We start from the raw sequence: 27877 nt of genomic DNA on the forward strand, positions 1-27877 counted from the left end.
TTGCAAAAGTTTGTTTTTTCCAGTTCCTTAAGGATTGCAATATAGCCTAGTGAATTTCTAGCTAGCTTCAGTTTCCCATTGTGCTAATCTTAAACACCAAAGAGCTTATAGGTATCCTAAGAGGCTGTAGGTCACTGTGTGAACATTACACTTGAAGCTGAGCTTGACAAGAATATAATGCATTCTCTAATGTTGTACAAGCTTCCAACAAAAGCAAGCTTAATAACAAAACTTAAAGGTGCCTAGGATCACCTTTCTTCTTTCCCACTCCTAAACAGCAGGGAGGTTTGAATTATGCAACTATCTTCCTGAAGAACTGATGAGTTCCTATTTTCTGTACCTTCCATTTCTGTCTGGTCCTACAGTCACCTAGCAAGGTGGTTTAAGCAGATCAGTTGCTATTTCCATCTAGTGAATGTTTCTGCAGTCTGCCTATATAATTTGGCTGCTGTTTCCTTTTCATCTTACACAGCACTCATTGTCTGACTGAGGGGCTGAATGTATACCCTCTCTACCCTGAAGGAACAGGTGAACAATTTTAGGACTCAATTTGAGGTGTCTTGCTTACTATGCTTATAGTAATATTTTTAGCTCACTAAGCCACCTTTAGTACACTAATCATTCCAAGTGCTGTCTGACTGAAATTTTGTGTTATGGTAATAACCGGATGTCTGTTAAGTGACCAGAGTCAGATTTTGATACTTAATGACTTCTTGAATTCTTAAGACAAAAAAAAAGCTATATAGCCTGTGGTAAAAGGAGGTAAAACAGGGCTTGGTCTGTTTGACACGATTTTCTCTTTTTGATCTTTTTAGCAAAATTGGAATAGGTGAATTCATCTTGGAATGAAATTTGAATCCATTTTACCTTAAAGTTATGGTGCTTAAAAACAATCATAGTTGGTCTAATAGAAAATCTTGCACTCACAAATTCTTGCCCATTACATAAAATACAACGCTGGTTTACGCAATCCTGATGCCTCACAGTTTGTTGTAGAAAATTTTTTTTAGACATGTAATCTGATTATATTAAAAGTCATGGCAGATGACTGAAGATGGCTCATCTGCTTAAACGTATTGGTTGTAGGCAATTTATTGATGCATTTCTTTTACATGTAACAATATTTCATGTTGCCAGATTTTTATTCTATGTACTTACATTGACAGTAAAATCTGGATCTAATAATTACTAAGATGTTTTTAGACAGTAAGATTTTAAAAATGAAACCTAAATATTTATACTATAAATAGCGAAAAAGCTTAATGGCTTTGTCAGAATTTTAAAAAATGGCTTTATTTGCCCAAGGAAAGCCGAAGTAGAAACTGTACTGTGACCTGGGTGTGTATATCTTTTATAGTAATACATCCATAGGTTGTATAATGAGCAGGGATCTGGACTTTCCATTTCCCATGGAAAAATGTGGATTTTCTCCTTTTAAAGCACGAATTTTTCCCTTTTTTTTTTTTTAAAGTGAGTACAGTAATATGGTGGGGACAGATGTTTCCCCTCCCCCATTCCCCCCAACATGTTACCTATTGTATCACCTGTGGCAGGACACTCCTCCTACACACTGGGGCATGGTAGGGGGCAATGAGTTGGGACTGAGGGGTTGGGTGCAGAGCGAGGGGCACTGGCAAGGCTGGGGCTTGGGAGTGTGGGGCTCTGCCGTATCAGGGCTGCTCAGTGCCACAAAGCAGGGTAGGGGGGGACAGCCACAGCTGGACCTGGATCCTGGTGAGCAAAGCGGGCAGGGGGAGCTCTGATTTTTGTCCATGATAAAACAAGTAAAATCAAATGTTTAAATGTGTAGGTACTTAGAATTTACATTATTATAACAATTGAGGCACTGGTAGGCTTCCACATTGATAGATTTACAATGATAGATATAGATGTATATAAAAATGAAAAAGCAAGTTTTGGCAGAGGGGTTATCAGAGAATTTTGGTTTCTTTAAATAGAGAGAACCAGGATCCCTGGTAATGAGTAACAATGTTGTTAAGGCCTGGTTACTTTTGGATTCATGTTTTTTTGAGTGTTGTTTTGATTAATGGTGCCCATTACTATATTTTGCTGAAGAACCCTGGAGAGACAGACACTTGGGTTTTTAAATATGCCATCAAATCATGTCATGTTTGGGGCTGCCATGCAGTTGATTACTGGCCTTTTGGAATAATGATTGTAAAGAATCCACTAAGCTCAACGCATCAGGATTATAAGGAAGAACCAAGACTATTGCTGTAGCTTGTTTAAAAAGTGACCTTAGATTCTGTTGTTCATGCTTTCCTGTACTGAGTGTGCAGGAAGAGCAATATTATTTCTGTGATTAGCATCAGGACTCCATGTGCTCCACTGCCTTGGAGCGATAGATGTAAAAGGCTTTTAGAAAAAATTGAAGGGAAAAAGCGGCTACCTTTCGTAGTCAGCCAACTCCTCCTAACTGCCACACTCTGAAGTCTAAGAATTAGGGCTTTGGGCTTCAGTTTTTTCTATTGCTCAAATTCAGTGCTGAAAGTTCATTATAAACCTTGCTGCTGAATAACTTCTGTGGTACCATATTTACCCAAATGCAAGATGACCCTGAACTTAAGATAATCTTCCAATAAGTAGATTCTATGCATAGAAACTATATAAGTCTGTTTTATAATATTCCATGTATAGAATACAATTACTCGGGGGGGTTGTCGTTTAAATTTCTACCCCCACACACACCACTGCAGGGGATATGGGGTAGTTAAGCAGCTTGTTCCCTACCACCACTTGATGTCCTGCTGCCTGATCCCCTTGTGCCTGCTTCTCCCCCCCCCCCACCTTGGGCCTCCCATCTTTCTCCCTACCCCTCACAGCTTCTGCTTCTCCCTCCTTCTCCCTGTCCCTCTTCCTCTCACCCCTGCTCCAGTTCCAGCAGACTGTCTGCTGCAGCCTGGTGCACAGAGCCTGGCCCCAGCCTGACCCTGTAGTAGCAGTACAGTGCTGACACAGCTGCTAAGGGGCCAGGCTCTGTGCACCAGGCTTCAGCACAGGTGGAGCCTGTCAGTGTTTTGGGGGGAGGAAAAAGATAACGGAGGAAGATGGTGGGGGGGGGTGGGGACAGGCAGCAGCTGCAGCTCTAGAGCCACCCCTGAGTTGGGGCTAGTGCCAGAGCTGCAACAGCTACTTGCCCCCTGTACTTGATTCCAAGATTAAGGAGCTGCTTTTTCTCCTTCCCTCCCATTAAAGCGGGGGACACCTCATTTTGGAATTGAGTAAATATATGGTAGTTGTCTGGCACTGCTACTGTTTAATGATTGATTTGTGTCTGTTCTGCCTCTGCCTGATTTAACCTAGAATACTTAAGTATCTGGTTAGTCACTTCAGCTACGTGACTCTAAATATTTATCTTAATCAGCTTGATGCCCTAATTCTTGCAATTAGCATATCCATGCAAAAAATATTTGGATGACTGAGTCAAGCTTCTCTGAGCTCTAACAGCAAAGTGTGACTTTATATTATCATATAGTTGATGGAAGAGTCTTACTCTAGGCTGTTGTGAAGCCTTGTCACAGTGCTTCCTACCCCAAAGGGAAAGTCACAAATTCGCTCCTAATTTATGCACTTCTAAGTGCTCTGTGCTGTTTTGTCTTGTCTCATAAAGTGGCAGCCAGGCAGCTAATTCTGTCTTTGCATGTAGAGAGGAGCAGCAGTTTGTACTTTAGCCCTAGAGCTGAGTCCTGAGTTGGTGTTCAGTGGAAAGTTCAAAGGCACTGTAGCATTCATCAAGCAAGATGGTGCAGAGCCTAGTTATTGAATAGAACTTGAAATACTGCAACTTTCTCATAATTAGCTGCACATTTTCTAGTGGCCTTAGATGCAGAAACATCCAACACCTGTAAAGATGTATTGGTGCCCATTAGTCCTTGGCTTCAGAAGGGACCAGAAGTGTTGAGGCTACAGCTGATGGGCTCCCCACATATTCACAGACTGAAAGCTGCCTTGTCCAGCTCCATACATGCCAGCACCTGAAGCTGATGGAGAGTGGGGAGGGCTCTCCTATTACCCTGGGGTGCTCCCACTGTCATGGGGAAAGGGTGCCAGCTGGTGGATATGGTAGAGCTCCCCCATTACCATGCTGTCCCCATGCCAGCTGGTGAGCTTAAAACCCTACCATGCAGCTGATAACAGGCTGCATGGTGGGGCTTTACCCTCTGACACATTCAGTTTTTAAGGCATGATGGAAACCAGAGACAAAGGTGTCTTGCATGTGCCCATTAATTGCCTGAACTTGTAGTATATTTACTATTTATGGCATGATTAACTGGCTACTTGCACCCATAAATGTAATGTCTGTTGGGGCCCTCTGTGATGGGCTTGAGTTGTACATCCTGAAACATTTCTCAGTGTTTCACACAGCATTGATTCAGTATGTTTCTGTCTAGTGGTAACTTTTTTTTCTTTGGTATATTTCTCCTACTCTCATAGCTGTGTGCTCCATCCAGTGTCGTCATTGTCTAGAATGCCTCTCTCCATGCAGCATCACATCTTAAAATCTGCTTCTGCCTCATTCTACTGTCTTTCTTTCATAAAAAAAGAACTCAGATCTATCTGGTGCATTGGACTGTAAGTGCCCTTGGGGAACATGCCGTATCTCTCCACATTCTTTACAGTGCTGAACATGTTTTCAGAGCTTTGCAAATGCAGCATAGCACGGGGCAGTAAAATCCACTGTGTTTTTGAGCATGGAAGGTCTCTGATCCTTTCTTGGTTACAACAGTGCAGAAGGAGCCAGTGTGGAAACGGTCTGAATTTTCCCTCATAGAAGAATCCTAAACAGAGATGGAGCTGGCAGTGTCAAATCTACAGCCCTAGCACAGAAGCTAGTTTGAAACCTGGTGGGACAGGCTGTGTTCCAGTTGTTCTTTGCCTGACAGATTGTTCTTTGGAGCTGGTACTGGCTGGCAGAATTAGAGCAACCTGGGATCTCCTCTGTACTATCTTCAGTATTAGCATAAAACTGACCCCAGGATGGGGGAGTTAGCTGTCTCCTTGAGGCATCCTACTATGTGCTAAGCACAAACTGGGCACAGTCTGTGAGGATTTGGGCCAAGTTGCATTTTTTTTTTGATGGCTGTCTGACAAGTGTTCAGCTGTGAAACGCTAGGGCATTCAGTCTGTAACTCATAAATGATAGCAGCATAGGGACTAAGGGGTCTTTCCTACCCTGCATTTCCCGACTTTCAGTCCTGTAGAATTTTAGGCTTTTTTGCCAGTGAGGCATGTCTGCTTCAAGTGTAAAAGGAAACGTAGACTTGACATACTTCCCCACAGCAGCCTGTGCAGATCTGGGCCTCCACCGAGCAGAACCGGTCAAGGCTGGAGAGCCCGTTCCAGTCTAGCTTCTTTCTGAGCCAAATTGGCAAAAAAGGGGTTGGTAATGGTGCTTTCCATGAACGAAATAGGTGCAGTTCAACAAAGACAAGTGCAAAGTGCTGCACCTGGGCAAAAAGAACAACTAACACACTTACAGGCTGGGGGGTGACCTTTTTCAGCAGCACAGCAGTGGAAAGGGATCTCTGAGTCATAGTTGACTCCATAATGAACATGAGTCGTTAGGGTGACAAAATGATCAACAAGGCTAACAGGCAGACAGTTCTTTGGGTGAATCTGATATCTTTTATTAGACCAACTAAATAGTTGGAGAACAATATTTAAGCCTGCTTTTGGGTTCAAAAACCCTTTATCAGGCTAAGGAAGTTTCAGCAGTTGGTGTGTGCTCTTCCTGGATGGAATGAGAAGTAAAAAAAAAAGCCAGAGGCTGGGCTGGTATGCATACAAGACCGGCAGTTAGTGAAATGTAGATTGAGGAGTCAGTGGGTGAAAGACAGGCTGGGGGGTGGGGGATGAATTGTGGAGAAGTACCTGGGGAGTCAGATGTCAGGCAGGTTATAAGGTATTTTAACATTCCATTATAACCTGCCTGACTGCTGACTCCCCAGGTACTTCTGCACTTTCATCTCCCTGGAATAACTAGGAACAATGGTCACAAATTGAGAGAGAGCAGATTTAGACTGGACATTAGAAAGAACTTCTTCACAGTAGGGATTGCCAGAATCTGGAATGGGTTTCCAAGGGAGCTGGTGCTCTCCCCTACCTTGGGGGTCTTCAAGAGGAGACTGGACAAGCACCTAGCTGGAGTCGTTTGACTCCAGCACTCTTTCCTATGACCCCAGCTGACTTACTGCCCTTTGGGCAGGGGGCTGGACTCGATGATCTCCCGAGGTCCCTTCCAGCCCTAATGTCTATGAAATCTATGAAAATCCTGCCCAGGGCAGGGGGTCAGACTGGATGACCTACTGAAGTCTCTTCTGACTAACATCTATGAATCTACGATGCAGTTGTCTATTCAGTGATGCAAGGCTTAATATCACCACCGGTTTGCATTGCATATGAGGGGCAGCTGTGTAGTGCTTGTGGACTGGAGACTGTGCTCCACATCAGAGACTTGCTGTGTGCTACGTGTTTCCAGCTCTGCCACTGACTAGCTCTGTGACTTGGCAAGACACTGTACTTTTTGCTGGCCTCACTTGATCTCTGTATGCAGTGGAGGGAAAGAATCGTGCATGCCAGGATTGTGATATGCTTGATGGAAAATGCAGGGGATGAGGAGCTGGCAGCAAGTGCTACCGACTTTGACTCATTGCTGACTTGGGCTGAAATCAGACTGGTGACCTAGAACTGAGAGGTTGCATATCTCATTACCAAACCCCTCGGCCATCTAGTCATTCATCTATAATTATATTTGACATATGAATGTGTCGTGGGTTTTTGAGCTTCATACATTCAGAAAGTGATTTTGTTTGAGGTCCTCATTTAGCATCCAAATGTGGCTGGGCAACCTGCAGCACAGGCGCCACACGTGGCACAGGCAGTCTGTGTGGCACAGGGCAGGGTGGGGAGGAACCAGGCAGCACAGCAGCAGATAAGGCTGGAAGCAGAGCAGCTAATTGGGTAGAGGAAGGGATCAGAGGGCACTTGATGGGCATGGGGCTAACTTATGGCACACCTGCCAGAAAGGGTGGTTCCAGCTAACTAGTGCTTTCCAGTTAGCTTGTTTAAGGACTAATTGACTTGTGTTCTTTCAGTTTGCAGTGTTGATGTGGGTGTTCACGTATGTTGGCGCCTTGTTTAATGGTCTGACATTGCTGATACTGGGTAAGTGCTTTAATCAAGTTAATACTTGACATATAAAATGAACCTGGCAGAGCAGTTTAGTGATTTAGTGCTCAGATGTTATCGTCCTGTTGCTCAAGTGTAGAAAATACAGTTTACTACATGATCTTTTCTTTTTAAATGGTGCCATAATTGGAAAGGTGGTAGGTTCAGTATTCGTCTCCAGGGTTCTTTAGAGCAAAGTAACATCATTTTAACAGATGCTCCATTCTGCTTGTCACTGGGCTTCAGTGCTAACTGCTGTTCTCCTTAAGTGATACAGTAATGAAAAAATTGGTTATGGTCACCTTCTGCCAAGGTTCTGACCAGAAAGCAGGGTAACTGACCCTTTCAGCAGAAAATACCCCCTTCTGGCTCTGGGCCTATACAGCGATGCTGCAGAATTTCCAACATCTGCACTAAAGAAAATATCCTCCATTGTATGTCAGATGCACAGACTTTGAACTGAGAGATTTCAGCCAGATATTTTTGCACTGTAATGTAATTACTTCTCTCACCCTCAAAATAAACCTCAAGCAATACAAGCAGGATTTAAATTTTAGCTGACCAGCATCTCAGTCTTGTCTGTATCTAACCCATTTTCTGTTCCTTTCCAGCTTTGATTTTACTCTTCAGCGTTCCTGTTATTTATGAGAGACATCAGGTGAGTGTTTGGTTAACATGATCCATTTAGTATCCTGTTTTTAAAGAAGAAAAATCCCTCTTGTTGTTGAATCTGGAATGCTTAAGAATTTGAAATCTGACTTTAATCTCCCAAACCTCTAACTATGAAACATTTGTTGTTCTGACAACAGCCAGCAGTATTGCCATTAGTATATTGACACTGGTGGCCAGATTTGCTTTGTGTAGTTGCCTTCCCCTGTGGGTGAAGGCTTCCCATGTCAGCAGTTTTAGGATGGGGCTGATTAGCATGGTTTTTCACTCTTGCTCTGTGCAGATTTGTCTGGTACCAAAGCAGCACTGCATGTAAATGCAAAGTGTGTGGTGTTTGGAGAACGCTCCTTTGAGTTGGCGTCTCAATTAAGATTAGAGTCCGTAGACTTTGTAGCAGTAGCTAGAACACTGCAGAGAACTCGGCACAGGCTAGCACACCTCCAGTACATCTGTCAGCTGAACTAACTGGGGCGGGGAGAGAAGCAGAGTTCAGAATAAAGTAAAGGAGATGGATTATGGCAGGAACTGGATGCAGGAGGGCACAGGGCAGCAGGGCAAGTGATTTCTGGTACGGGCTCATCAGTGGCTGGAAGACTAAATGAAGAGAGCAGTGAGGCACAGACCAGTTTGTACAGATTCGTGGCATCTCCACTTAAGCCCATCTATGCAGCCAAGGCTGCCCAGCCCTAGAAAATGGTGCCCTAAAATCTAAAGGGAGTCCCAAGGCTTTGAGGAAATAAAAAAGACTCCCAGTCTTTTTAAGTTAGGTTCCCTCATCCTATTCACTTCAACCAGTGGTGCCTTCTAAAAGCCTAGAAATAAGAGTCCAGCCTCATGGAGTTTCCCATGGCCCAGAGAATGCCGAGGAGCTGAACAAATCCCAGTTCCCACTGGGAAGTGCTGGAGAGCTGACATGTACTGGGAAGTCAGTCACTTGAATCGCAGTTGTAGGAATCAAGGCTGCCTTGGCACTGTGCAAGCCATCCTTGGGATCTGACTGACCAGGTGCATGGTGCTGGCTGGAACATAGGGGCTTACCAGTTCATCCCACTCTTTTCCCCCCTGCTCCTCTCCCCCCTTTTACCTGTATGGGGCAGAGGTAGAGACAAATCCCTTGTTTTGGAAGCATCAGTACCAGTAGTCCCTGAAAATAAAACAGGCTGGCAGGATGGTGAATGTACTTGTTCTCTGTGCCCAAGGGTCTTGGCTATCCATCCTGAAGTGGGAGAATGAGGAAGGGGTTTTTGAACTGCTGATAATTGGGCAAGTTAGAAATGCATAGAGCACTTGATGGACTATTTGTTAGTGTAAGCTCATGTATAGTCCCTGCTGCATTACATGCGTTTCAAAAGGCAGGCTTCAATGTTGACTGGCTGCCTGTGCAGATACAGCTCCTTCAGCTTCCTGGAGCTTGATCTCCAATGGCACTTTTTGCAGTCTGTGGATAGGATGGGGTACAAGGGAACTGTGAGATTTGTCTTGCAGCTGGTAGTGCTTGTTGCAATGAACCCAGCCTCTGCCTGTCCATGTTATTCTAGGAACCATTTTTACCACCAGGCATTGACTACAGTAGAGCACTGTTTACACTAGAAGCTGGGATGCTTCACTTGCTAACTGGGAGAGAGCAGAGGCAAATTGTGTATACCTGTGTTCTGTAAATGCTGTTCATAGTCTGAAGCATGAAAATAAATGCCCTGATGGCACCTTGCTTTGCTTTAGCATATTTTCAGGGTTAGCAAACTGCTTCTCCCGCCCCCCCCGTGTAGGAACACAGATAACTTATGGACATGAAAGGGATTTTCTTGACATTTAACACTTCTCTGTGTGTGTTTGTTTTTTCTTGTTTTTTGTTTTGTTTTGTTTTTTTAATTTTCAGGCCCAAATTGACCATTATTTGGGACTTGTGAACAAGAATGTCAAAGATGCGATGGCCAAGTGAGTTTGCTTATATTGCTTGTTTTAAACTGATTCCATAGACTTCCTGAAGTATGGCCAACTCCTGTGTGTGTTCAGGAGGTTGTTACAATTGGTAGGGGAAAAAAATGCCCACAACTTGTTTAAAGACTGCAAGATGCAAAGAACCATCTCACTTCTTGCTGGTGCAGTTAAAATGTTTGATAGAAAATGCTTGAATCATGCAGTTCTATTAAAAGTATATGGATGAGGCCAGTGGAGAGAGCCTTAAGTCCTCTGCAGATCATGGCTGAACCAGCTTCCTTACTACTATTATTCACGTATGCATTATTACCATCCAAACAGTGATGTTTTTGAGAGTGTTTTCTGCTTTGAACTTCACTTTATTTCTTTCCTTATATGCTTTTCCTTTTGTTTCCCTGTTCTTCCTGTAGGATCCAAGCTAAGATTCCTGGATTGAAGCGTAAAACCGAGTAAAAAATTTGAAGCAACCAATCAATAGGATGTTCATCTGTAATGGGGGAAATACTCATTTGGATTGTGTGGGGGAGGGTCAGGGGTTAGCAAAACCTTGACATTGCAGTGCAATTTCACAGATCTTTATTTTTTAGCAACGCAGTGTTTGAGGGAAAAATACCTGTTTTCGACTGCCATGTGTTTCATCATCTTAAGTATTGTAAGCTGCTATGTATGGATTTAAAACTACTCATCTTTGTTTATCCTGTGTGCAGCACTGGCTAATTCAAAAGATTTAAGAAAGCTGTACATTATGCTTCATCAGAGGTAGTCCTGCTGCGTTCCAGAAGAAGTAGTGCAGGTGGGGCGGAGGCTAACACTTCCCAGTTTGTGCGCTGTGTCTGGTCTGTGTAGATTGATGCAGGTTTTCTAAAATGAGATGTTTTAGAAGAATATACCGTTCTAGCAAGTTTGACAACCTTGCTTTTGGTATTGAGTATAGCTGTATTGTGATTTTATTGTTTTATCAATTGCCAATTATATATATATATATATATATATATGTGTTTTCACAAAGCTTAGATCTTTCAGCTGCTCCACAGTGCTTGATATTTCAGAGACTTGACTGATTTTTTAGGACTAGCTCCATAGCGCACAAGCTTGAAAACCAATTAAAATATTTCTAGGAGCACTAGCATCAGTTTTAAAAAAGCAACTATGTACAAATGAACTTCCACGTCTATATATATGAAACCTACAGCGTAAACTTTGTTGCATAAATATACTGTAGCTGATTTTTGAGTAAATACTTTTACAGTCTCTCAAACTCTGCTAAACTGTGGACCGAATATCTAATGCTGCAAATGTTGTTTGGAAATTTCGAACATTGTTATGCAAGAAATTGAAAATTTATACACTTGCGGTTTAAGCTGTATTGAACTAAGTCCGTGGAATGCATTGTGAAATGTAAAAACAAAAAAACCAAGTATCAATAAAGCTTATAGACTTAAAAAAATGACGTTTAACTTTTGCAAGATTAGTTGATTTATATACTGGTATTTATTTTATTTAAACTTGGTCAGATATGCATCTTCTGATTTCAGCAATTAGTGTGCTGGTGGAAGTCTCTTCTGGTAGACTGCAGTTGTGAAAAAAGGAAGATGCCCTGAAAAGAATCTAAATAAATGCACAGCTAGTTCCAGCAGTACATCCAACCATTTAGAGAGTGGTGCATTCTGGGGGTGCTCAACCCCTGGCCTACAGGTCAGATCCAGCCCCCCCGAACCATGTCATCTGGCCTGTTCACTAGATTGGGCATGCAGGGTCAGCATGAGGCCTGACCCCAGTATGTTAGGGTGAGATGCGGGGGCCTAACCTGTGCTATTTATCTGGTACATGGGGCCAAAAGTTTGAGTGCCCCAAGGTATTTGATTGTGGCACCAGTAAGTTATTTGAATTCAGGAAAAGGCAGTTGAAATGAGAACTATAATGCAGAAATCAAAATGAAATGCCTTTTGGAACTCCTCTCTTTTGAGGGATGTCGCTCCATTTTATTCCCAACCTTATTTATGTGTAACACCAATTTGGTGTGTTACATTCATTGATGCAAATTATATCGGAAATAGAGATGGACGAAACTCAAGTTATTTGGACTAAAAGGACTAAGAATTTTTTTAAATTGTTTCTTGGGGGTGTCTTGTACATGGCATTCTATATCTGGGCCATCAAGAGATGATGGCCCATCTAAAGAGTCCAACATTCTTTAGGTAAACATGTCAATTTTGTACTACCTGGACAGTAAAAATGAAAACAACAATGAAAATTAATAACCAAATTTATTTGACACACAGGTATTTTGAAATCATACTAATCTTGGCCATTGAAAAATAAATTCATGCATGAATATTTTAATTTACAATATAATACAGTATTACTTTTGAGGATATTTATACATAACAGACCATATAAACAAATACAAATCATACTTAAGTGTTTTCCTGACAGACACTATTGCTGTTATATATTTTTACCATATCACCATTGATCAATTCATTCTGCCACACAATTATTTTCATTTAGGATACAATCAATATGAAAGGCCAACATTACAACATAGGCAAAGAAGGTGCTCAACCAACATCACCAGTCAATATGGTTATATCAATTCAGAAGAAAGTTTCTTAAAAAAAACTTAAGACTGCATAGGGACTTCTGTGTTGCACAAACTGACCTTCTGTAGAGTAGTATAAGGCATTAATAAATTCCACCAATTCAAACAAAAAGATTGAGGTTGCTGAAGCACTTTTTTGTGTGCTTTTTGTATATACATCGATTTGCTCTTAATGGGCCCTGCCGTCCATCATTCCAAAGACACTACAATCAACAGCTACTTTCTCATCAGAGGTGTGTGGGAACCAGAGTTTTTATTTCTATGATTTCGAAATGCTATTTTCCTGAATTGGATTGAAATAATCACTATTCTGTATTTCACAAGAAATGTTCAAAAAGGTCATCTCTGATCAGTCAGAACATTTCAAGTTAGTTTCTTTCCACCCTAGAATAGCCATCTCTAAATTATAAAGGCATTTTAAAACAGAATTGAAACGTACCATTCAGAAAATGCCAAACTAGAATGTCTTAATCTCATAAAAACGTTTGATTCCTTTCCTAACAACAGTGCATCAAAAAAACTAACTCTTTCATGGGCTTGGTTTTTGAGATGTATTCTCTGACTAAATGTGTTGGAAGATTTACCAGCTTTACTCATTGTTGAGGTCAAAAAAACAAGCTCTTAAGAGGGAGGAAAAATAGTTTCCACTTTAAGCAGAATGAGTCTATGACTTCAACACAGCTGCTCCACAGCAGGACTTTGGGTATAGGTATCCATTCCTATAGGATGTTGCAGACCATGTAGTGGCCTGGCTGATCAGGGATGAGGGAAGAGACCCCGTACTTTCCAGGAAACATCACGCTTCCAGTAAACTGAGTAGCACCACAGCTGCCTGCTTGCTGTGGCTAAACAGCGCAGCCTTGTTAAATTAGAAAACAGTGTCAAGCTATTTCTGCCAATGGTTTACTCATCCTTCATTGCTTTCAGTTAGCATCTCTCCACCCCCTGCTATATGAATAATGGGAAATGATGATGCTTGAAAGTGTCTAGAGCACTTCATTAACTTCCTTTGCCACTTATATTTAAGTTTCCACAGTATCTTTGCTACTACCTAAAACAAGTTTTTTTGGTGTGTGCTTTCCATCTCCAGGCTCTGGGTGGAGCTTAAAAGCCTGGACTTAATCTATCACTTTCTGGGGCCAGACACACTCCATCTCTTGGTAAACTGCCACTAACACTCCATGTTCAGTAATTGCTTTTATAAGGTGTATGGTCAGTCCCCTGAAGGGAACAGGTTGCAATTCAGTTGTGGAAGTATTAATTGTAAAACAAAATATGGGTGACCCACATACATGTCTGGAAAAGGGGTTTGTGTTTAGCCCTCCTCAATGTGAAAGTTGTAGCACCATATGTAGAAAGCGGACATTGGTGGAAGGCTAGATTGTAGCCCATTTACTGTTGGAAATATCTTTTTCAAAGGCACTTTGTGGAGAGAAAACGGCCAATGGAACATACTTAAAAAAGATCTTTCAAATGCAGTATTTGGCTCACTGGCTTACTGAAACCTAAGACATGAAACCAGTTGTGCTCAGCACAAGTTAGGCAGAGCTTTGCTTACCCAGCATTAGATTCCACACTGGACTTTTTAGCAGTCATTTAAAATTGTGAACGTTTTTGTTGGAATGTATATAAAAAACAAACAAAAAAACAACAACAAAATCCCACAATGAATTTTAAAGTTATGCAAGTCAAAAGGACAACTGTGCCCCACAAGCTTTCTTGATGGGCTGTACTTTTGTTGAGGTGGTTTGACCAATAAAATATTTAGCAAAAGCAGTTCAACCATGGAGCACTTCATCACGCAGGCCTGGGAACAGCTGTTACAAACAAGTGCCTTCTCCAAGGGCATTGCAGCCTTCCAAATGCAAGCTCAGAGTAGCACTCGTAACCACACACGCATCTGAAAATGGGTAATCCATGCAGCATTTGTGTAATAAAATAACAGCAGCCAAAGGGGAAGAGGTGTTGACTCTCCAGTCTTCTGCCATTGTAGAGTAATTGCAGCAGCAGCAGAGGCCAGGGAGTTTTCCTTTCAAAGGCATCTCCACACAAATACACTAAAAATAAAGTAAGTACTGATAAAGTTGACCTTACAGAGCCTGGTGATAACTGTAAATTTAATGTGAAAGTGGAGAGATTATGGATGTTTTGACCACTTGAGTTCATGACTTCTAGGCCTGTGCAAAGTGGCTAGTTGCTTCGGATTCAGCCAACTGGGGGGACAGTGATTCAATTCAGTGATTCAAATCACTGCCCCCATTTGATTTGGCTGAATCTGATTTGGAAATTCAGCAGCAGCTGAATCTCAGAATCAGCCAGGCCCATCCCCTGCCCCTCTCCCAGCCTGGCAATGGCTGCCCTGCCCAGCCTGAGCTCCCAGCACTTGGGGAGAAGGGGGGGAGCCCTGGCTCAGCAGGTGCTGCTGGCCCTTTAAGAAACAAAAAAACCCTGGGATTCACTGCTTCTGCCAGTGGGGGTGTGATCCCTGCTGTCCCGCCCATGTGGGAGGTTCTGCAAGAAACCCTGAGGCTGCACCAGGAGGGGTGAGGCCTGGGTTTTTCTTGGGTTTTTTTTTCCTTAAAGGGCCAGAGCTGGCCTGGGCAGGGCACCCATGGTAGGGCTGGGTGAGTTGGGGGGGGGCTGGGGAGGGGGGGCTCGTGGCAGAGCCCTCCATGTAGTAGCACCTAGTAAGCTCCGAGGTGCTTTTTTAATGTACTGAGCTGGGGGGGGGGGGGGGGGGGCCTGGCAGGGGTTCCCCCCCATGGTCCCCTCACCCAGACCCCCCCCATCCCTAGTACTTACCAGCTCAGGGTCAGCTGCAGCTCCCTGCTGCAGCCACTGGGACTGCCCAAATCAACAAAGCTCTCCAAACCTCTTCTGAAGATTTGGAGTGCTTTGAATCGATTTGGGCATTTAAATTGGTCCCCTGATTTGATTCGGACTCAGAGATTTGGCCACTGAATCAGGCCGAATCTCCTCTGGCTCGAATCGCCACCCGAAGCGTCGCGTAGCCCTAGTGACTTCTGTCAAGTGTTAAAGGCCTGGCAATTTTTTCTAGTTAATCTGATGGTATAAAACGGGCTGTCCAATTTCGAAGCAGTTGGGGTGGGGTGGGTGGCAGTGGGCTGTGCACTGCATGCAGCAAGGTATACCTTACATGAGGCATATGGCAGTGTGTGTGTGTTTTTTTTTTTTTTTTTTTTTAAAGGCCCTGGTTTTTACACGTTGAAGCTTAAGTCATTAAAAGTCTCTTTCTTTCTTTCTTTCCTTTTTTTTTTTTTTTTCCCCCCCCGGTCCTGTGATAAGCTGGTCAATATGCAACCCCATTCCAGAGTGAGAAGCAAGTGGTTCAGGTGAAACCAGGAGTTAACAACCCTTTGCAGCAGTGGGCCAGAATAGCCCAGCAGAGATCTGAGAGAATCTGGTGCTAAGACCCAGGTGCCACCTTCACTGCTTCTTTCCACTGCCTGATTACTGCGTGACATGGGCTAATGCCCTAGTGTCCAGTTGCAGCATGGTGCAGTGTTGGTGAATTCCCTCCTATCACCCATGCCAGCTGAATGTCACTGCAGCCTCCCCAGCACCACAGATTGAATCTGGCTTATGGGCCGTAGGTTGCTGACTCTTATTTAAACAAACTTTTTTCCCCTGCATATATGTCTGTGTGATCAAAGGTACTGAAGGGCCAGAGACTGGAACATCTAGTCTTGTATGGGTGCATTTAATCTAGTCTGCTTCACACATTTTATCAGAAGCATCAACCCTTACCGTTTCAGAGTTGGTTGTGGTTTATGACCAAGCCAAAAAAAACAAACAAACCCAGAGCTGATGTTAAAAGTAACAGGCTAAGAAGCTGGACAGCCATTTTTGAAAGAAAACCCTGCAGGGGTGGGCAAAATATGGCTTGTGAACCAGATGCGGCTCGCTAGGCTATTCTGTTCGGCATGTGGGGGTCCCCTAAAAAATTTAGAAAAATTATCTGCCTCAGCTGCCTGTCAAGATGACAGGGTGCCAGCGGCAGCAGGACCCAGGGGGAACTGGCGGCAGGACCTAGGGGCAGCAGGACCCATCAGCCAACAGCAAAACATGCCTGGCCCTGCCTGTTCCTCTCCCCACCCCCAGCTGGAAGCCTGTTCCCCCACCCTACTCCACAGCAGCGGGTGGAAAAGCAGGGAAATGGGGGTGGCAGGTGTGGGGGGCAGTGAGTGGCAGCATGCAGCAGTGCAGTGACAACTGGGTGGGAGTGTGGGGCCTGTGCCAGTGCCCTGGGGACAGGGCCAGCAGGGGCCCAGGGTGGGGAAGCAGGAGCACAGGCTGTGGGCTGGCAGGGACTCTATAGAGCTGAGTTGGGCTGTGCCAGCATGGAGACAGACAGAGCCACCACACGCTCCTGCCACCTCACCCTGGGTCCCCACCAGGTCTGGCCCCAGGGCACTGGCATAGGTCCCATACTCCTGCCCAGCTGTTGCTGCGCTCCCACCCACTGCTACTCGTGTCCACCCCTGCCTGCTACAACTGCCACCACCCTTTCCCTGCTTTTCCACCTGCTGCTGCTGCCACTTCCCCCCCCCATCTCACTTGCTGGCTGCTCCAATGGCACATGGTTCCCAGCTACATCACTGGACCACAAGGCTAAGCAGGAGGCAGCCCAGCCCAGCCCAGCCCCGCCCCACAATTACTGGCTGGCTCCATGCCATGCCAGCCAGGCCTGCTCCTGCATTCTGCAGACCTACCCATGCAACTGGGAACTGCATGGTGCCGGAGCACCGGTGGGAGGGGTGGGCAAGGAAGTGGCGGTGGCAAGCAGGAAGGTAGGGAAGTGGCAGGAAAAGGGCAGTGGTGGCAGATGGGGGGGAAAGGGGGGTAACTGGGTGGGCAGAAGCCCTGAGAGTAAGACTACATTTTAAGCTATTATACAATCACCTCTATGTACGCTACACAAACACAAAGCAGGACAAAATAATTTTTTGAAATCAAATTAATGAATGTTGTAGTAGATGTTTGATTTTTAGACTATAACTTGGTATTTTTCTGGTTCTGAGATGGCAAAAGGATTACTTCCAGTAACAAGGGGAGGGAAATCTGGTGACAAAGGTCAGAGGTTAGGTGGTGGGACTTCTGGATCCAAATTGGTGACAAAGGGGGTGGGGCACCTGTCAAAGGGCAGGGCTAGCCATGCAGCCCTCAACAGCTTGCCAAAACTTGGTAAGCGGCCCTCTGGCTGAAATAATTGCAACACCCAAACTCAAGCCTGTGCTTTGGTTTTAGTTCCTAGCATGTTACACAGCTTATCCTGAGTGTCTTATTTCCAAAGATGTTTGGCTGCTACTGTTGGTGCTTCCACTACTCGTGTTGCATCAGAGGCCAAGCCGCTCGATTTATGGATCTAAGAGAAGGCTAATTAATAGTTCCATTGCAGGCATATTGGCAATTAGTTAATGTCTGTGTAACACTATCTAAAGTACCTCAGAACTGTATCAGAGCCAATGATTCACTCTATCAAGAAAAGAGGCACAGTCGCACAACAGTACAGGAATGGCCAAAGCAGTTTAGATGTATTATCCATTGTGGACAGGTTCCTCTGACTGAGCCCTTGAGTGAGACATTATTCATGTCCTGACCCTCGAAAAACAGTCAGTGTTGGTTAGTTTATGGGCAGAATTGATTTCTTCCAGGAGCTTCGTTTTTTTGACAATTCAAACAGTAGCTCATCTCTGCTACCTCAGAACTAGGTATCATTCCCCCCATGTCCATTGAGGGCCAATGCAACCCGATACTTTGGCATCTCTGCAATGGTTTTAGAAGGCCCAAATAGCCCAAGAAAGGTGCATCTCTTGGCAGGACATCCAGTCCCCAACAGTCCACACCTGCCAGTTTCCTATGCAGGCTGTCTGCTTCTGGTCCACATGCTACAACTTCAGTCTGCATTCCTTAATTTTCCCTTGTGACTGCCTCTACCTGTCTGCTGCCTGTAGTTTGGTTGTGCTGCTATTTTCTGGTGAAACCTTTTGCATGTTGCCATTTGACTGACATACCAGCTTGATTTCTTGTCCCCATTGTTTCTCAGCTCCTAGTTTAGCACCTGACCTATGATCAGTTTTTCCTACGTCAGCCCTTCAATGAAGAGCTATCTTTCTAGCAGGATGTTTCCACTCCCCAAAAGACCATATCTGCCTAGTAATTTGGGATTTCCCTCCATTGTCTTCCCTACCACAGAAGAAGTTGATGTTCTTCACAGCACCTAGATGGGAAAAGCTTACTAGCCCACAAGGGTGGTTTCCAAGCCATCTTGAGGCACACCTCTAAGTTGAAAAATTGGAAGAATTAAGGTGTAAAATACTAGTGTCCAGCAGCATAACTAGGGAGAAGCAACTGGTAGCATCTCCTGGCATTCACTTTTGCCTGGGGAAGGGTGGAGAAGAGGCATCAAAAAACAGCAGCTGTGGTTGCAGTCACAACATCTCAGCAGCATCTGGAAGTCACTGTTGTCTCTTCATTGCAGCTGCCCAGGGTGCCTGGCTGACCTGTTATGCCTCTGCCTGTAGGACTGTAAGAGACTTCAAGAGCTCACATCTATCCTCCTCTGAAGCAGAATCAAGTTTACTTGCATCATCAGCCTATTTTCCAAAATGATGGGCTTCCACGCCTTCCCTAGGACTCCTGGTCCAGAGCTTACCTTCTCTTTTTAAAGTGAAAGTTTTCCCTAATTTCTACTTGCCATCTCCTTGCTGACACCAAGCCAATGCTTGCTCAGGGTAATCCTTTACCGTCTTTATTGTATGTGAACTACAGCAGTTGATGGCAACTGTGTCTTCATTTATCAAGATCATAGAAGTCTAATCCCATAGCTTCCGGTGAGGCTTAAAAGTGCTGTGGCACAGAGGCCTGGAGCAGGGGACATGTTTTTTAGGGCCATGGGAGCTCAAAGACAAGTGCTGGAGGGAGCCCTCCACAGCACCACCACCAAGTCTTACATTCTGGCACTGGTAGCTTCAGTTCCACCAAGATGTGTTGCAACTTTGAACAATACTCACCCTTGGTTACTCATCCACAACAACTGCCCCAGTAGCAACCTCTTACTTTACAGACTGGGAGATCTCAGCCTTCTCTGCCATAGTGCCCATTATATTGTCTCTTGTGCTGACCCAGTGCCATCACTGGCACTAGGACCCTCTGCACCACTGCTTCACTTTCCACCTCTTGACTTTTTTAAGTCCAAGGATGCTGGAACTCGGAACACTTACCCTGGGACTTGCTGAGGCTGCCTCCGTATGTAGTGGGCATCAAGACCATCCACTACGTGGTGTGCGGGACAGCAGCTGTTGTGTTGAAAGCCCATACCTGTGTGGTCCTGCTGGCCCTGGACTCAGCCTGCTGGTTAAATTCAGAACCTATCCATTATCACTAGAGCATGAAGACTTCCCACCCGGTGGAACAGGCTGACACTAACCCTTTAATTCCTGGATTAAGCAGTGTTAATCTCAACTACCTCACAGATAATTTTAGGATTTTACAAGCTTTCATGAAAAGGCTAAGCCCAGCCTTTCCAGCTTGCTACAGATGCTTAAGGTCCTAAGTATGCTCCAGCGGTTCATGCCAGGCAAAGTAAGGTCCTCCCCATTACCAAAGCCGCACAGGTATGGCTAGATTAGTTTGGCAGACTTTGGTTACCTCCAGTTCTACAGCCAGACACATCAACGAACACTGCCAAGGTGATTCCAAGTGTGTGGATTTGTTTTATATCTAATCAATGGCATCATGCCTGGCTGTAGCAGCTGCTAATGAAGGGGAAAAAGCAAGCAGTTAAGGAGCACCTGCTAGGATATCTAATCCCCTCCATCCCACCACTTTGGTAATGGAGGGTCAAACTGGTTGCCAAGATCCTTCAGATATCTTCACTAGCTCCAGGACTCCTGATTTTCTTGGGAGGTACAGAGCACAGTGGAAGTCCTAAGAATGAAGTCCTCATTAAAGGAGTCAGTGTCTAAATCCTCTAAAGGAGGGGAGTGTTACCACAGTTCAGCTGTTCTTGCTTGCTCTCTCACTTGTCCCATAACTCTTACATTTCTTTCTACAAAGTGCCTATGCTTCAAGGGAGGTAGGGAAAGGGCTGAGCATACAGCTGAAGAATACTGCCTACCCAGCCTTGTCTTTACGCTAGTAACTAGGAGGCTTTTGCAGGAACTCTCTCAGTCAGGAACTCAGACAGTATAGTAGTAGCAAGGCACCTCAAGGGTAGGTGCTGCAATGCTCAGTACTGCAATGCCCATGACCTCTTGTGGCTCTAGCCCCCTCCTATGTTTCAGATTCTCCACCCACTCCCCCCTCCCGCTGCAAGGCAGGGGATAATCTTGCCATGCTGGAGCATGTCTGAAGGGACATTCATGTTTGCAAAACAGAGGTTACCATGATGAGGCCATGCTGAAGCCCATGAGGAAACTGCAGAAGATGTGTTCACAGCAGGGTTTCACCAAAGCACGGGGCTATACATTTAGTAATGGAGCTAATACTGGACAACTGCTCACTAGCTGAACCACCTCCTCAGCGAACTCAACCAAGCAGAGCTATCTAACTTCTGAGTGGCTGGGGGCAGGAATGAGAGTTATGCAGGCCTTGAGCATCCACCTCTGCCATCTCCCAAAACAACGGTGTTCCAGCACTCCTTCACACTGGGCCATGTGCCCCCTGGTGCACACTGCACCTCAGTTCCACCCCTCCCTGCTGCACCGTGCGGTGCTCTCAGGCTGTGTGAAAGCCCTGGGCTTCCTGAGTCCCTTGGCCTCACCATGGCACGCTGCCCCATTATTCACTCTGGGGTGGGGGGCAAGGAACAGAAGCTGGAGAAGGGAGGTTGAGCCCAGAGACTCCAGCAGTTACAGCAGCAGCTGGAGCAGTTGCTAGTGTGGCATCAGGACTAGTGGGAGGGCTACAGTTTAACCCCTTGGGGGCTGCAGGCAGCCAGTCGGACTGTCCTGAAAAAGCATGCCATTGTATAGTTAACCCTTTAAAATAATGTAAATGCATGGGGTGGGGGACGGGTAAAGTTAGAGGTAATGAGGACTTTATTTCTGGCATTTCCTAACTTCTCAGTGCTTCTTGAGTGGATGAACTTGAGCTGCTTTTACACTTACTCTTCTTGTAAAGCAGATTTTCATCTACAATATGCAACTGTTATCAGTGTTACTCATTTGGTTCTGTAGTTCACATTATTTTGCTGCAGTCTGTACCACATCAGCAGACTCTCATAGTTTTCTCATTTTAAAGCCAGTGGGCTTTGCCTTTTGCTTTTTCTCTCAGCTTGTGTTGTATAGAGCTTGGCTGGCCTGAACCTTCAGCTTAGGAGCACGAGTATGTCGCTCAATTGTAGGAAAGCAGAGCTGGGAGGGACCTCACTGAGTCCAGCTCACGGAAGGATCATCCGTAACTGAACCATCCCAGTCAAGAAAAAAGAACCCAAGGTACCTTCCCTGTGGTCTCAGCCTACAGAAAACTGCTACAGTCAAAGCCCCTAAGGAATGGTCCTAAGTCAACGGCATCATTTGAATTAAAATTACCATAAATGTGCATCATCCCACAAAGCGAATGGTTTACCAGCTTGTGTGAGTGTATAACATACAACCTCTTTATGTCAATTAAACCAGGTAGGAAGTACTACTCATGTTAGATTGGAGGTTTTGGTGTGTAGCTGGCAGGGCTAGGATTAAACATTTTCTAAGTTGGGGTGGCCAACTTGTGGCAGAAGAGGCACAATTTGCATGGGCAGTAAGGCTGTGAGAAATTTTTGCCTTTTCATTTTGTTTTGGATTTGGATGTTTCAGTGGTCGAAACACCGAATCCAAAACGAAACGCAGGGCTCTGAAACAGCTCTGAAACAAAACGGGCCATCTGAAATGTTTCAGAAATGTCAGATGTTTCTGAAACGGTTTGGATATTTTGGAGCTGTTTGGGGTGGGGCGTGTAGGACTGCTCTGATATTGACATCTGTAGCTGGCCAGTGCCAAGGATCTGTCCCTGAGGTCCCTTCCAATCCCAGTGCTCTGGGGGAGGGACAGAGAAGCAGCATAAATGGCTGTTTGTGAACTGAGTCTCTGCCATTTTGCAGCTGCTTCTGTCCCAGCAGGAGCAGCAGAGACTGAGAGCACTGCAGCATCGTTCTGTAAGCTTGCAGCTTGGTAGTGCTTTGCTACAACTTGTAGCCATTTGCCAATCCTCTCCTATTTATTCACCCTTGCCTACCCTTCCCCAAAATTCCTGTTATTTGTTCTTCTTTTTTTTCCCCCTCCCAAAAAAAAAGAAAGCAGTGCTTTGTCTGGAAACCACTCAGTACACATGCATTTAATTTTATCTCACACACACACACACACACACACACACACACATTTGTTTCCAGCACATGAAATATGAAGTTTTCTAGAAATGCAGGTGCCAGGTCTTCTGGCTAGGGAGGGAGAGGGGACAGAGGGAGAGCTGTAAGTTCCCTCCCAAAACTTAGACACAGTCTCTTCCCTAGCACTAGGAGGCATGAAGCTTTTTCTGATGCTAGTGGCAGCAAGAAGGTGGGACCAGTGCCTGCATCTGCACTCCCTCCAATAACACCAGCCATAATAATAACCCCCAGCCCACCAGCATGGCAAGCAGCACTAGCATGACAGTCTCCTCTACCCCCATTTCAGTTTCCAGCCTGAGCCTTCCAGTGCCAGAGGAGGAGCTGGATCTGGAAGCAGGGGACCTAAGTGCCCTAGCAAAAGAAATTTGGGGGTGGGGGTGGCAGGGGGCGAGGAGGAATCTGAGTTTGTGCTCGATTCCCTTCAGAGTTCTCCTAGAGCCAGGTCACCTTCCCTGGAAGGCAGTTTGGAGGAGGTTGACATTGAGGTTGTGGAGGCAAGTGGCTCAGCTGAGTCAGCTCCTCCTGTTGTTGTGCCTGGTGAGGAGGGGGTCAGGCGGGATCCACACCCACACTCCAGAAGTGAAGGGGTAGTGTGGTGTGGGATCATTTTGAGGTGGCAGATGATCCCAGGTATGCTATCTCCCTGCACTGCTGATGTAAGAACAGCTGGGGCAAGGAGGAGAAACAGTATAGCACCATGGGGATAATGATACATCTCCACAGGCACCACCCCCTTGCCCTTGCTCCTCTTCAGCCTGGCACCAGTGGGAGCATGCCCAAAGGGAAGTCCCTGTCTTGCTCCAATGTCCCCTTCTCCCCAAAGCAGAGGCAGGCTACCCTGGAACAGTGGGGCAAAGGCAGACAGAAAGGTGGGCACATTGCAAAGGCAAGCAAGATCACCCAGAGCACTGGGGAGATGCTTACTTTGGATGGCCAGCCCTTCTCCTTAGTTGAGCAACCAGGGTTCAGGCAGCTCATGATGCTCGTGGCCCCATCCTACCAAGTGTCCACATGCACCACCTTCAGCAGGATGGTGGTGCCTTCCCTGTATGAGGCATGCAGGGAGTACTTGAGGGAGGAGCTGTACAATGCAGGTCCACAGGTGGCTTTGCACTTCACCTTGGATATCGGGAGCAGCTGGGGTGGAAATCATGCCTATTTCTCCCTCACAGGGCACTGGTGCCATCAGTTAGGCTGTCAGTGGGCTCTCCTTCAAGCCAAGGTGATGGATGAGTACAACAGGGCAAAGGAGATCATAGGGATCATGAACCACATGGTGCAGGGGTGGCTCACTGGGCAGGAACTGTGGGTTCATGGTCACTGACAACGTGGCCAACACGATAAAGGTGGTCTGTGATGCCAACTTTGTTGGCATCCACTGTGTGGCACACAAGCTCTACCCCATAGTCAGGGATGCCTTGGAGGGGGACAGGGCTGCCAGTGATGGCACCAGCACAACCAGCCAGGTCATTTCAAAATGCAGGAAGGTGGTGGGCTACTTCCACCAGAGCATCAAGGGGGGCAAGTTGCTGCAGGACAAACAAGCAGAGCTGAACATCCCACAACACAAAATCATCCAGGATGTGGAGACTTGGTGGAACTCCACATACCTGATGCTTGAGAGGCTAGTGGAGCAACGGAAGGCCATCCATGAGACGGCCTTGCTTGTGGATATTGGGATCAGCAGCCCCCTTAACAGAGCTGAGTGGGATACCATCTCCCAGATCTTGCTGGTCCTCAAGGTGTTCCTTGAGGCCACTGAGACCCTCAGTGCTAGCAATGCCTGCCTTAGCCAGGTGATCACCATAGTCAAGGAGCTTGAGACCCAAATGGAGAAGTTCAAGGGGATCAGTGCTCCTGGCTGGGGCAAGTCCCTTTCACCAGAGGTGCAGGCACTGGTGAGGTGGCTGAAGGAGGGCACCAAAAAATGGCCGGATCTGTTGTGGTCCAGTACGGTTCACGTGCTAGGGGGTATGTGCAACCCGAAGGTGAAGAGCAGCATGTGCACTGGCAGCACAAAAACCCTCAATCACTGGATGGAGGTGCTGGTGGTCAGGGAGGCAGAAGGGCAGAGGCGAGGGGACATGGAAGAGAGGGATCCACTTCCACGTGCCAGCACTCCCAGCAGCAGCCAGTCTCCTCCATGCCAGCTGCTGCCAATGTGGGCCAAAAGCATGGCTTCCATGGTGGTGTCCAGATGCACCAAACTCCAGCCTTGGGCAGGTAGCGCAGAAGCTTTGAATGTGGAGCCACTGGACTGTGACCACTGGACTTGGCCTACTGAGCAAGCCGCACCTAGATATGGCAGAATTTGGCTATGGTTGCCCGGGAACATCTGTCCTGTCAGTGGACAGTGTTCCACCGACCAGTGTTCCAAGTGAGAGGGTGTTCAGCATTGCTGGGGATGTTGTGACACCCCACCGCACCTGCTTGGATTCTGCTTTGGTGGAGCAGCTGGCGTTCCTCAAGGTGAACCCTCTGCTGCTGGGGTTCCCCAAGCTCTACCTGCAGATGGATAAGTGCCACTCTCCTCACTCCATCTGGACCTATTTTCTTTTTTCATTTTTTAAAAACTATTTAATGCCCTGCTCTCAGAGGTGGAGGTAGCACTCACTGCATCACCAGCCAGCAGGGGAAGAACATATCTCTGCTGAGCTCCCATGCCAGGATGAACTTGGAGGTATGACCTGGGGCTACGGGGAAGAAGGAGGCCCCACATTCTGGCCATGACGACCAAAACTGCACCCTGCCAGGGTCGGGAGACGTGGTGGGATTGCCAGCGGCATGGCAGCCTCAGGAAATGTCAGGACAGAGGCTCTCCCTGGTGAAAGGTGGGTAGGAGGTGCCTTATAACTTCCAGCCACCACACACATGCACAGTCCTGGCTGGGGAAAGCCCAGACCCCTAAGATCTTCGAGAGGCCTGAGGATTGCTGGTTGAGGTTCCAGGTGAGTTCAGCTTAGCTGCCTGGGATGCCATCTGTGAGGCATGGGCTTTCAGGTTTAAAACCTTTAGTTAGGCTGAGAAAGCATCTAGTTGGTGTGCATGTGCTCTTCCTGGATGGAAGGAATAGTAAAGAAGCCAGAGGCTGGCATGCAATGCAGGCAAGAAAGGCAATCAGTTAAAATGGAAATAGAGGCATCAGGGGGTGAGACAGGCTGGGGGTGCGGGGAGAGGGAGGATGTAGCAGTGCAGGTAAAAGTGGAGAGGTACCTGGGGAGTTGGATGTCAGGCAGGTTGTAGTGTGTCATAAACCCAATGTCTATATAGACTCCATAAGTTTCTGCATCTAGGAGGTTGATGAAGTGAAGGTCATAGGCCTGTCTGTGAAAAGTGGTTTGTAAATTCCCTTTGAGGATCAGGACTGAGAGACTGGAGACCAAGTGTTTTTTTTGTGAGAAATGTGCCCCCACAGATAGTTGGGTATGATTGTCTTTGATATATTTTGGTGCACAGTTTGTGGGGGTACTGGAGATACGTTGGCAGGTTTTGCATGTCTTGTCATGGCATGGTCTGGATCCATTCAGTGTGTTTTGGGTTGTAGGAAGTTGGCTTCTGGTGATGAGGTTAGCAATTGTCGGTGCTTGTTTGAATTTACAAACCACTTTTCAGATGAGCCTATAAACTTCACTTTATCAACCTCCTAGATACAGAAACTCATGGACTCGATATAGACATTGGATTTATAACACACTACAACCTGCCAGACATCTGACTCCCCAGGTAGCAGGTACCTCTCCACTTTTACCTGCTACATCCCCCTTCTATCCCCCACTCCCTACCAGCCTGTCTCTCACTTCCTGATGCCTCCATTTCCATTTTTACTAACTGGCTTTCTTGCCTGCCTTCCGTGCCAGTCTCTGGCTTCTTTACTATTCCTTCCATCCAGGAAGCACACACATACACCAGCTAGATGCTTCCTCAGCCTGACAAAGGGATTTTAAACCTAAAAGCTTGCAAAGAAAAATTTCTCCAACTATTCTGTTGGTCTAAGAAAAGATATCGGATTGACCCTAAGAACCTTTTCTGGGCTATGTCCTTAGATCAACATGGCTACAACCTTACCACACATGACACAAGTTTTGCTTTCACCAGTTTGAGGAGCAGTTTCCAAGAATCCCTTGCACCTATCTCCTTGAAACTTGGCAGGCTTCATAGCCTCAGCAGGGGCTACCATCCCTGCAGTTTTCAGCCTGTTGTGCCTTAACACACACACACAAAATCACGTCATGAGTTTTGCTAGTCAGAAGCTTGAGGTGTAGTTTCCCGGAAATCCCTGCACCTATCTCCTTGAAAGCTGGCAGGCTTCATGGTCTCAGAAGGGGCTAACACCCCTGCAAGTTGCATCTGAATCAGGCAAGAAATGACGAAGTTATAGGCAGTTTTGTGATTCTCTATTATAGCCTATGGCCAAAACACCAAAACACCATTAAAATTCTTAAACAGTTTTGGCCAAAATGAAATGGGACAGTGATTCAAAACACCAAAACGAGTCACTGTCCCTCTGAAATGCCAAATCCGAAATGAGATAAAACAGCTGTTTTGGACAGCCCTGTGAAATGCTGAAACGAAACACTGTCCCTCCAAAACTCCGAATATGAAACCGAAATAAAATGCAGGCATTTCACACAGCCCTAATGGGCAGCCTCTGCGTGTGGCATGTGGCAGATTGGGAAGGGAGCAAAAAGCAAAGCAATACAGTGGGCAGGGAGCACAAGGCAGGAAGCAGAAACCAGTGTTAGATCAGGAAGGGAAAGGAGATTGGAGTGGCACACTTGTCAAAAAGGTTGTCCCCACCCACCCCACTGTTCTAAAAGACACATAGCAAACAGGATTGTGGTTACCCTAATGCAGTGTTTCTCAACCTCTGGATTGTGACTCAAAACTGGATCACAAGAATATATGAAAGGGTTTCAAACAAACTAAAAATATATTCTCCTTCAAAGTCCTTTTTCAGATATGTGGGGAGCCGGAGGAAAAGCAAGGGCAATGTTGGACCCCTGCTAAACCAGATGGGACAACTGACGCCCAGGAAAAAGCCAACCTATTAAATAGGTACTTTGCGTCAGTCTTTCATCAGTCCTATGGGACGC

The 27877-nt window shown here is 45.9% G+C and overlaps 2 protein-coding genes across 6 annotated transcripts in view; one reads left to right on the plus strand and one right to left on the minus strand.

Annotated features, from left to right (window-relative positions):
* The window catches only part of RTN4 (reticulon 4), a 39536-nt gene extending 28302 nt beyond the window's left edge, over positions 1 to 11234 (plus strand). For all 3 annotated transcript variants that reach the window (XM_019549289.1, XM_019549290.1, XM_019549291.1), the window contains 4 exons: positions 7116 to 7185; positions 7800 to 7846; positions 9734 to 9792; positions 10206 to 11234. In XM_019549289.1, the coding sequence (XP_019404834.1) occupies positions 7116 to 7185; positions 7800 to 7846; positions 9734 to 9792; positions 10206 to 10248 (219 nt within the window). In that variant the 3' untranslated portion in view covers positions 10249 to 11234. The remainder of the gene's footprint in view (positions 1 to 7115; positions 7186 to 7799; positions 7847 to 9733; positions 9793 to 10205) is intronic.
* Positions 11235 to 11903: 669 nt separating this feature from the next.
* The window catches only part of EML6 (echinoderm microtubule associated protein like 6), a 325505-nt gene continuing 309531 nt past the window's right edge, over positions 11904 to 27877 (minus strand). For all 3 annotated transcript variants that reach the window (XM_019549288.1, XM_019549286.1, XM_019549287.1), the window contains one exon: positions 11904 to 14454. In XM_019549288.1, the coding sequence (XP_019404833.1) occupies positions 14430 to 14454 (25 nt within the window). In that variant the 3' untranslated portion in view covers positions 11904 to 14429. The remainder of the gene's footprint in view (positions 14455 to 27877) is intronic.

This window comes from Crocodylus porosus, unplaced genomic scaffold (assembly GCF_001723895.1).
Source record: "Crocodylus porosus isolate Cpor-Errol unplaced genomic scaffold, CroPor_comp1, whole genome shotgun sequence".
NCBI classification, from domain to species: domain Eukaryota; kingdom Metazoa; phylum Chordata; order Crocodylia; family Crocodylidae; genus Crocodylus; species Crocodylus porosus.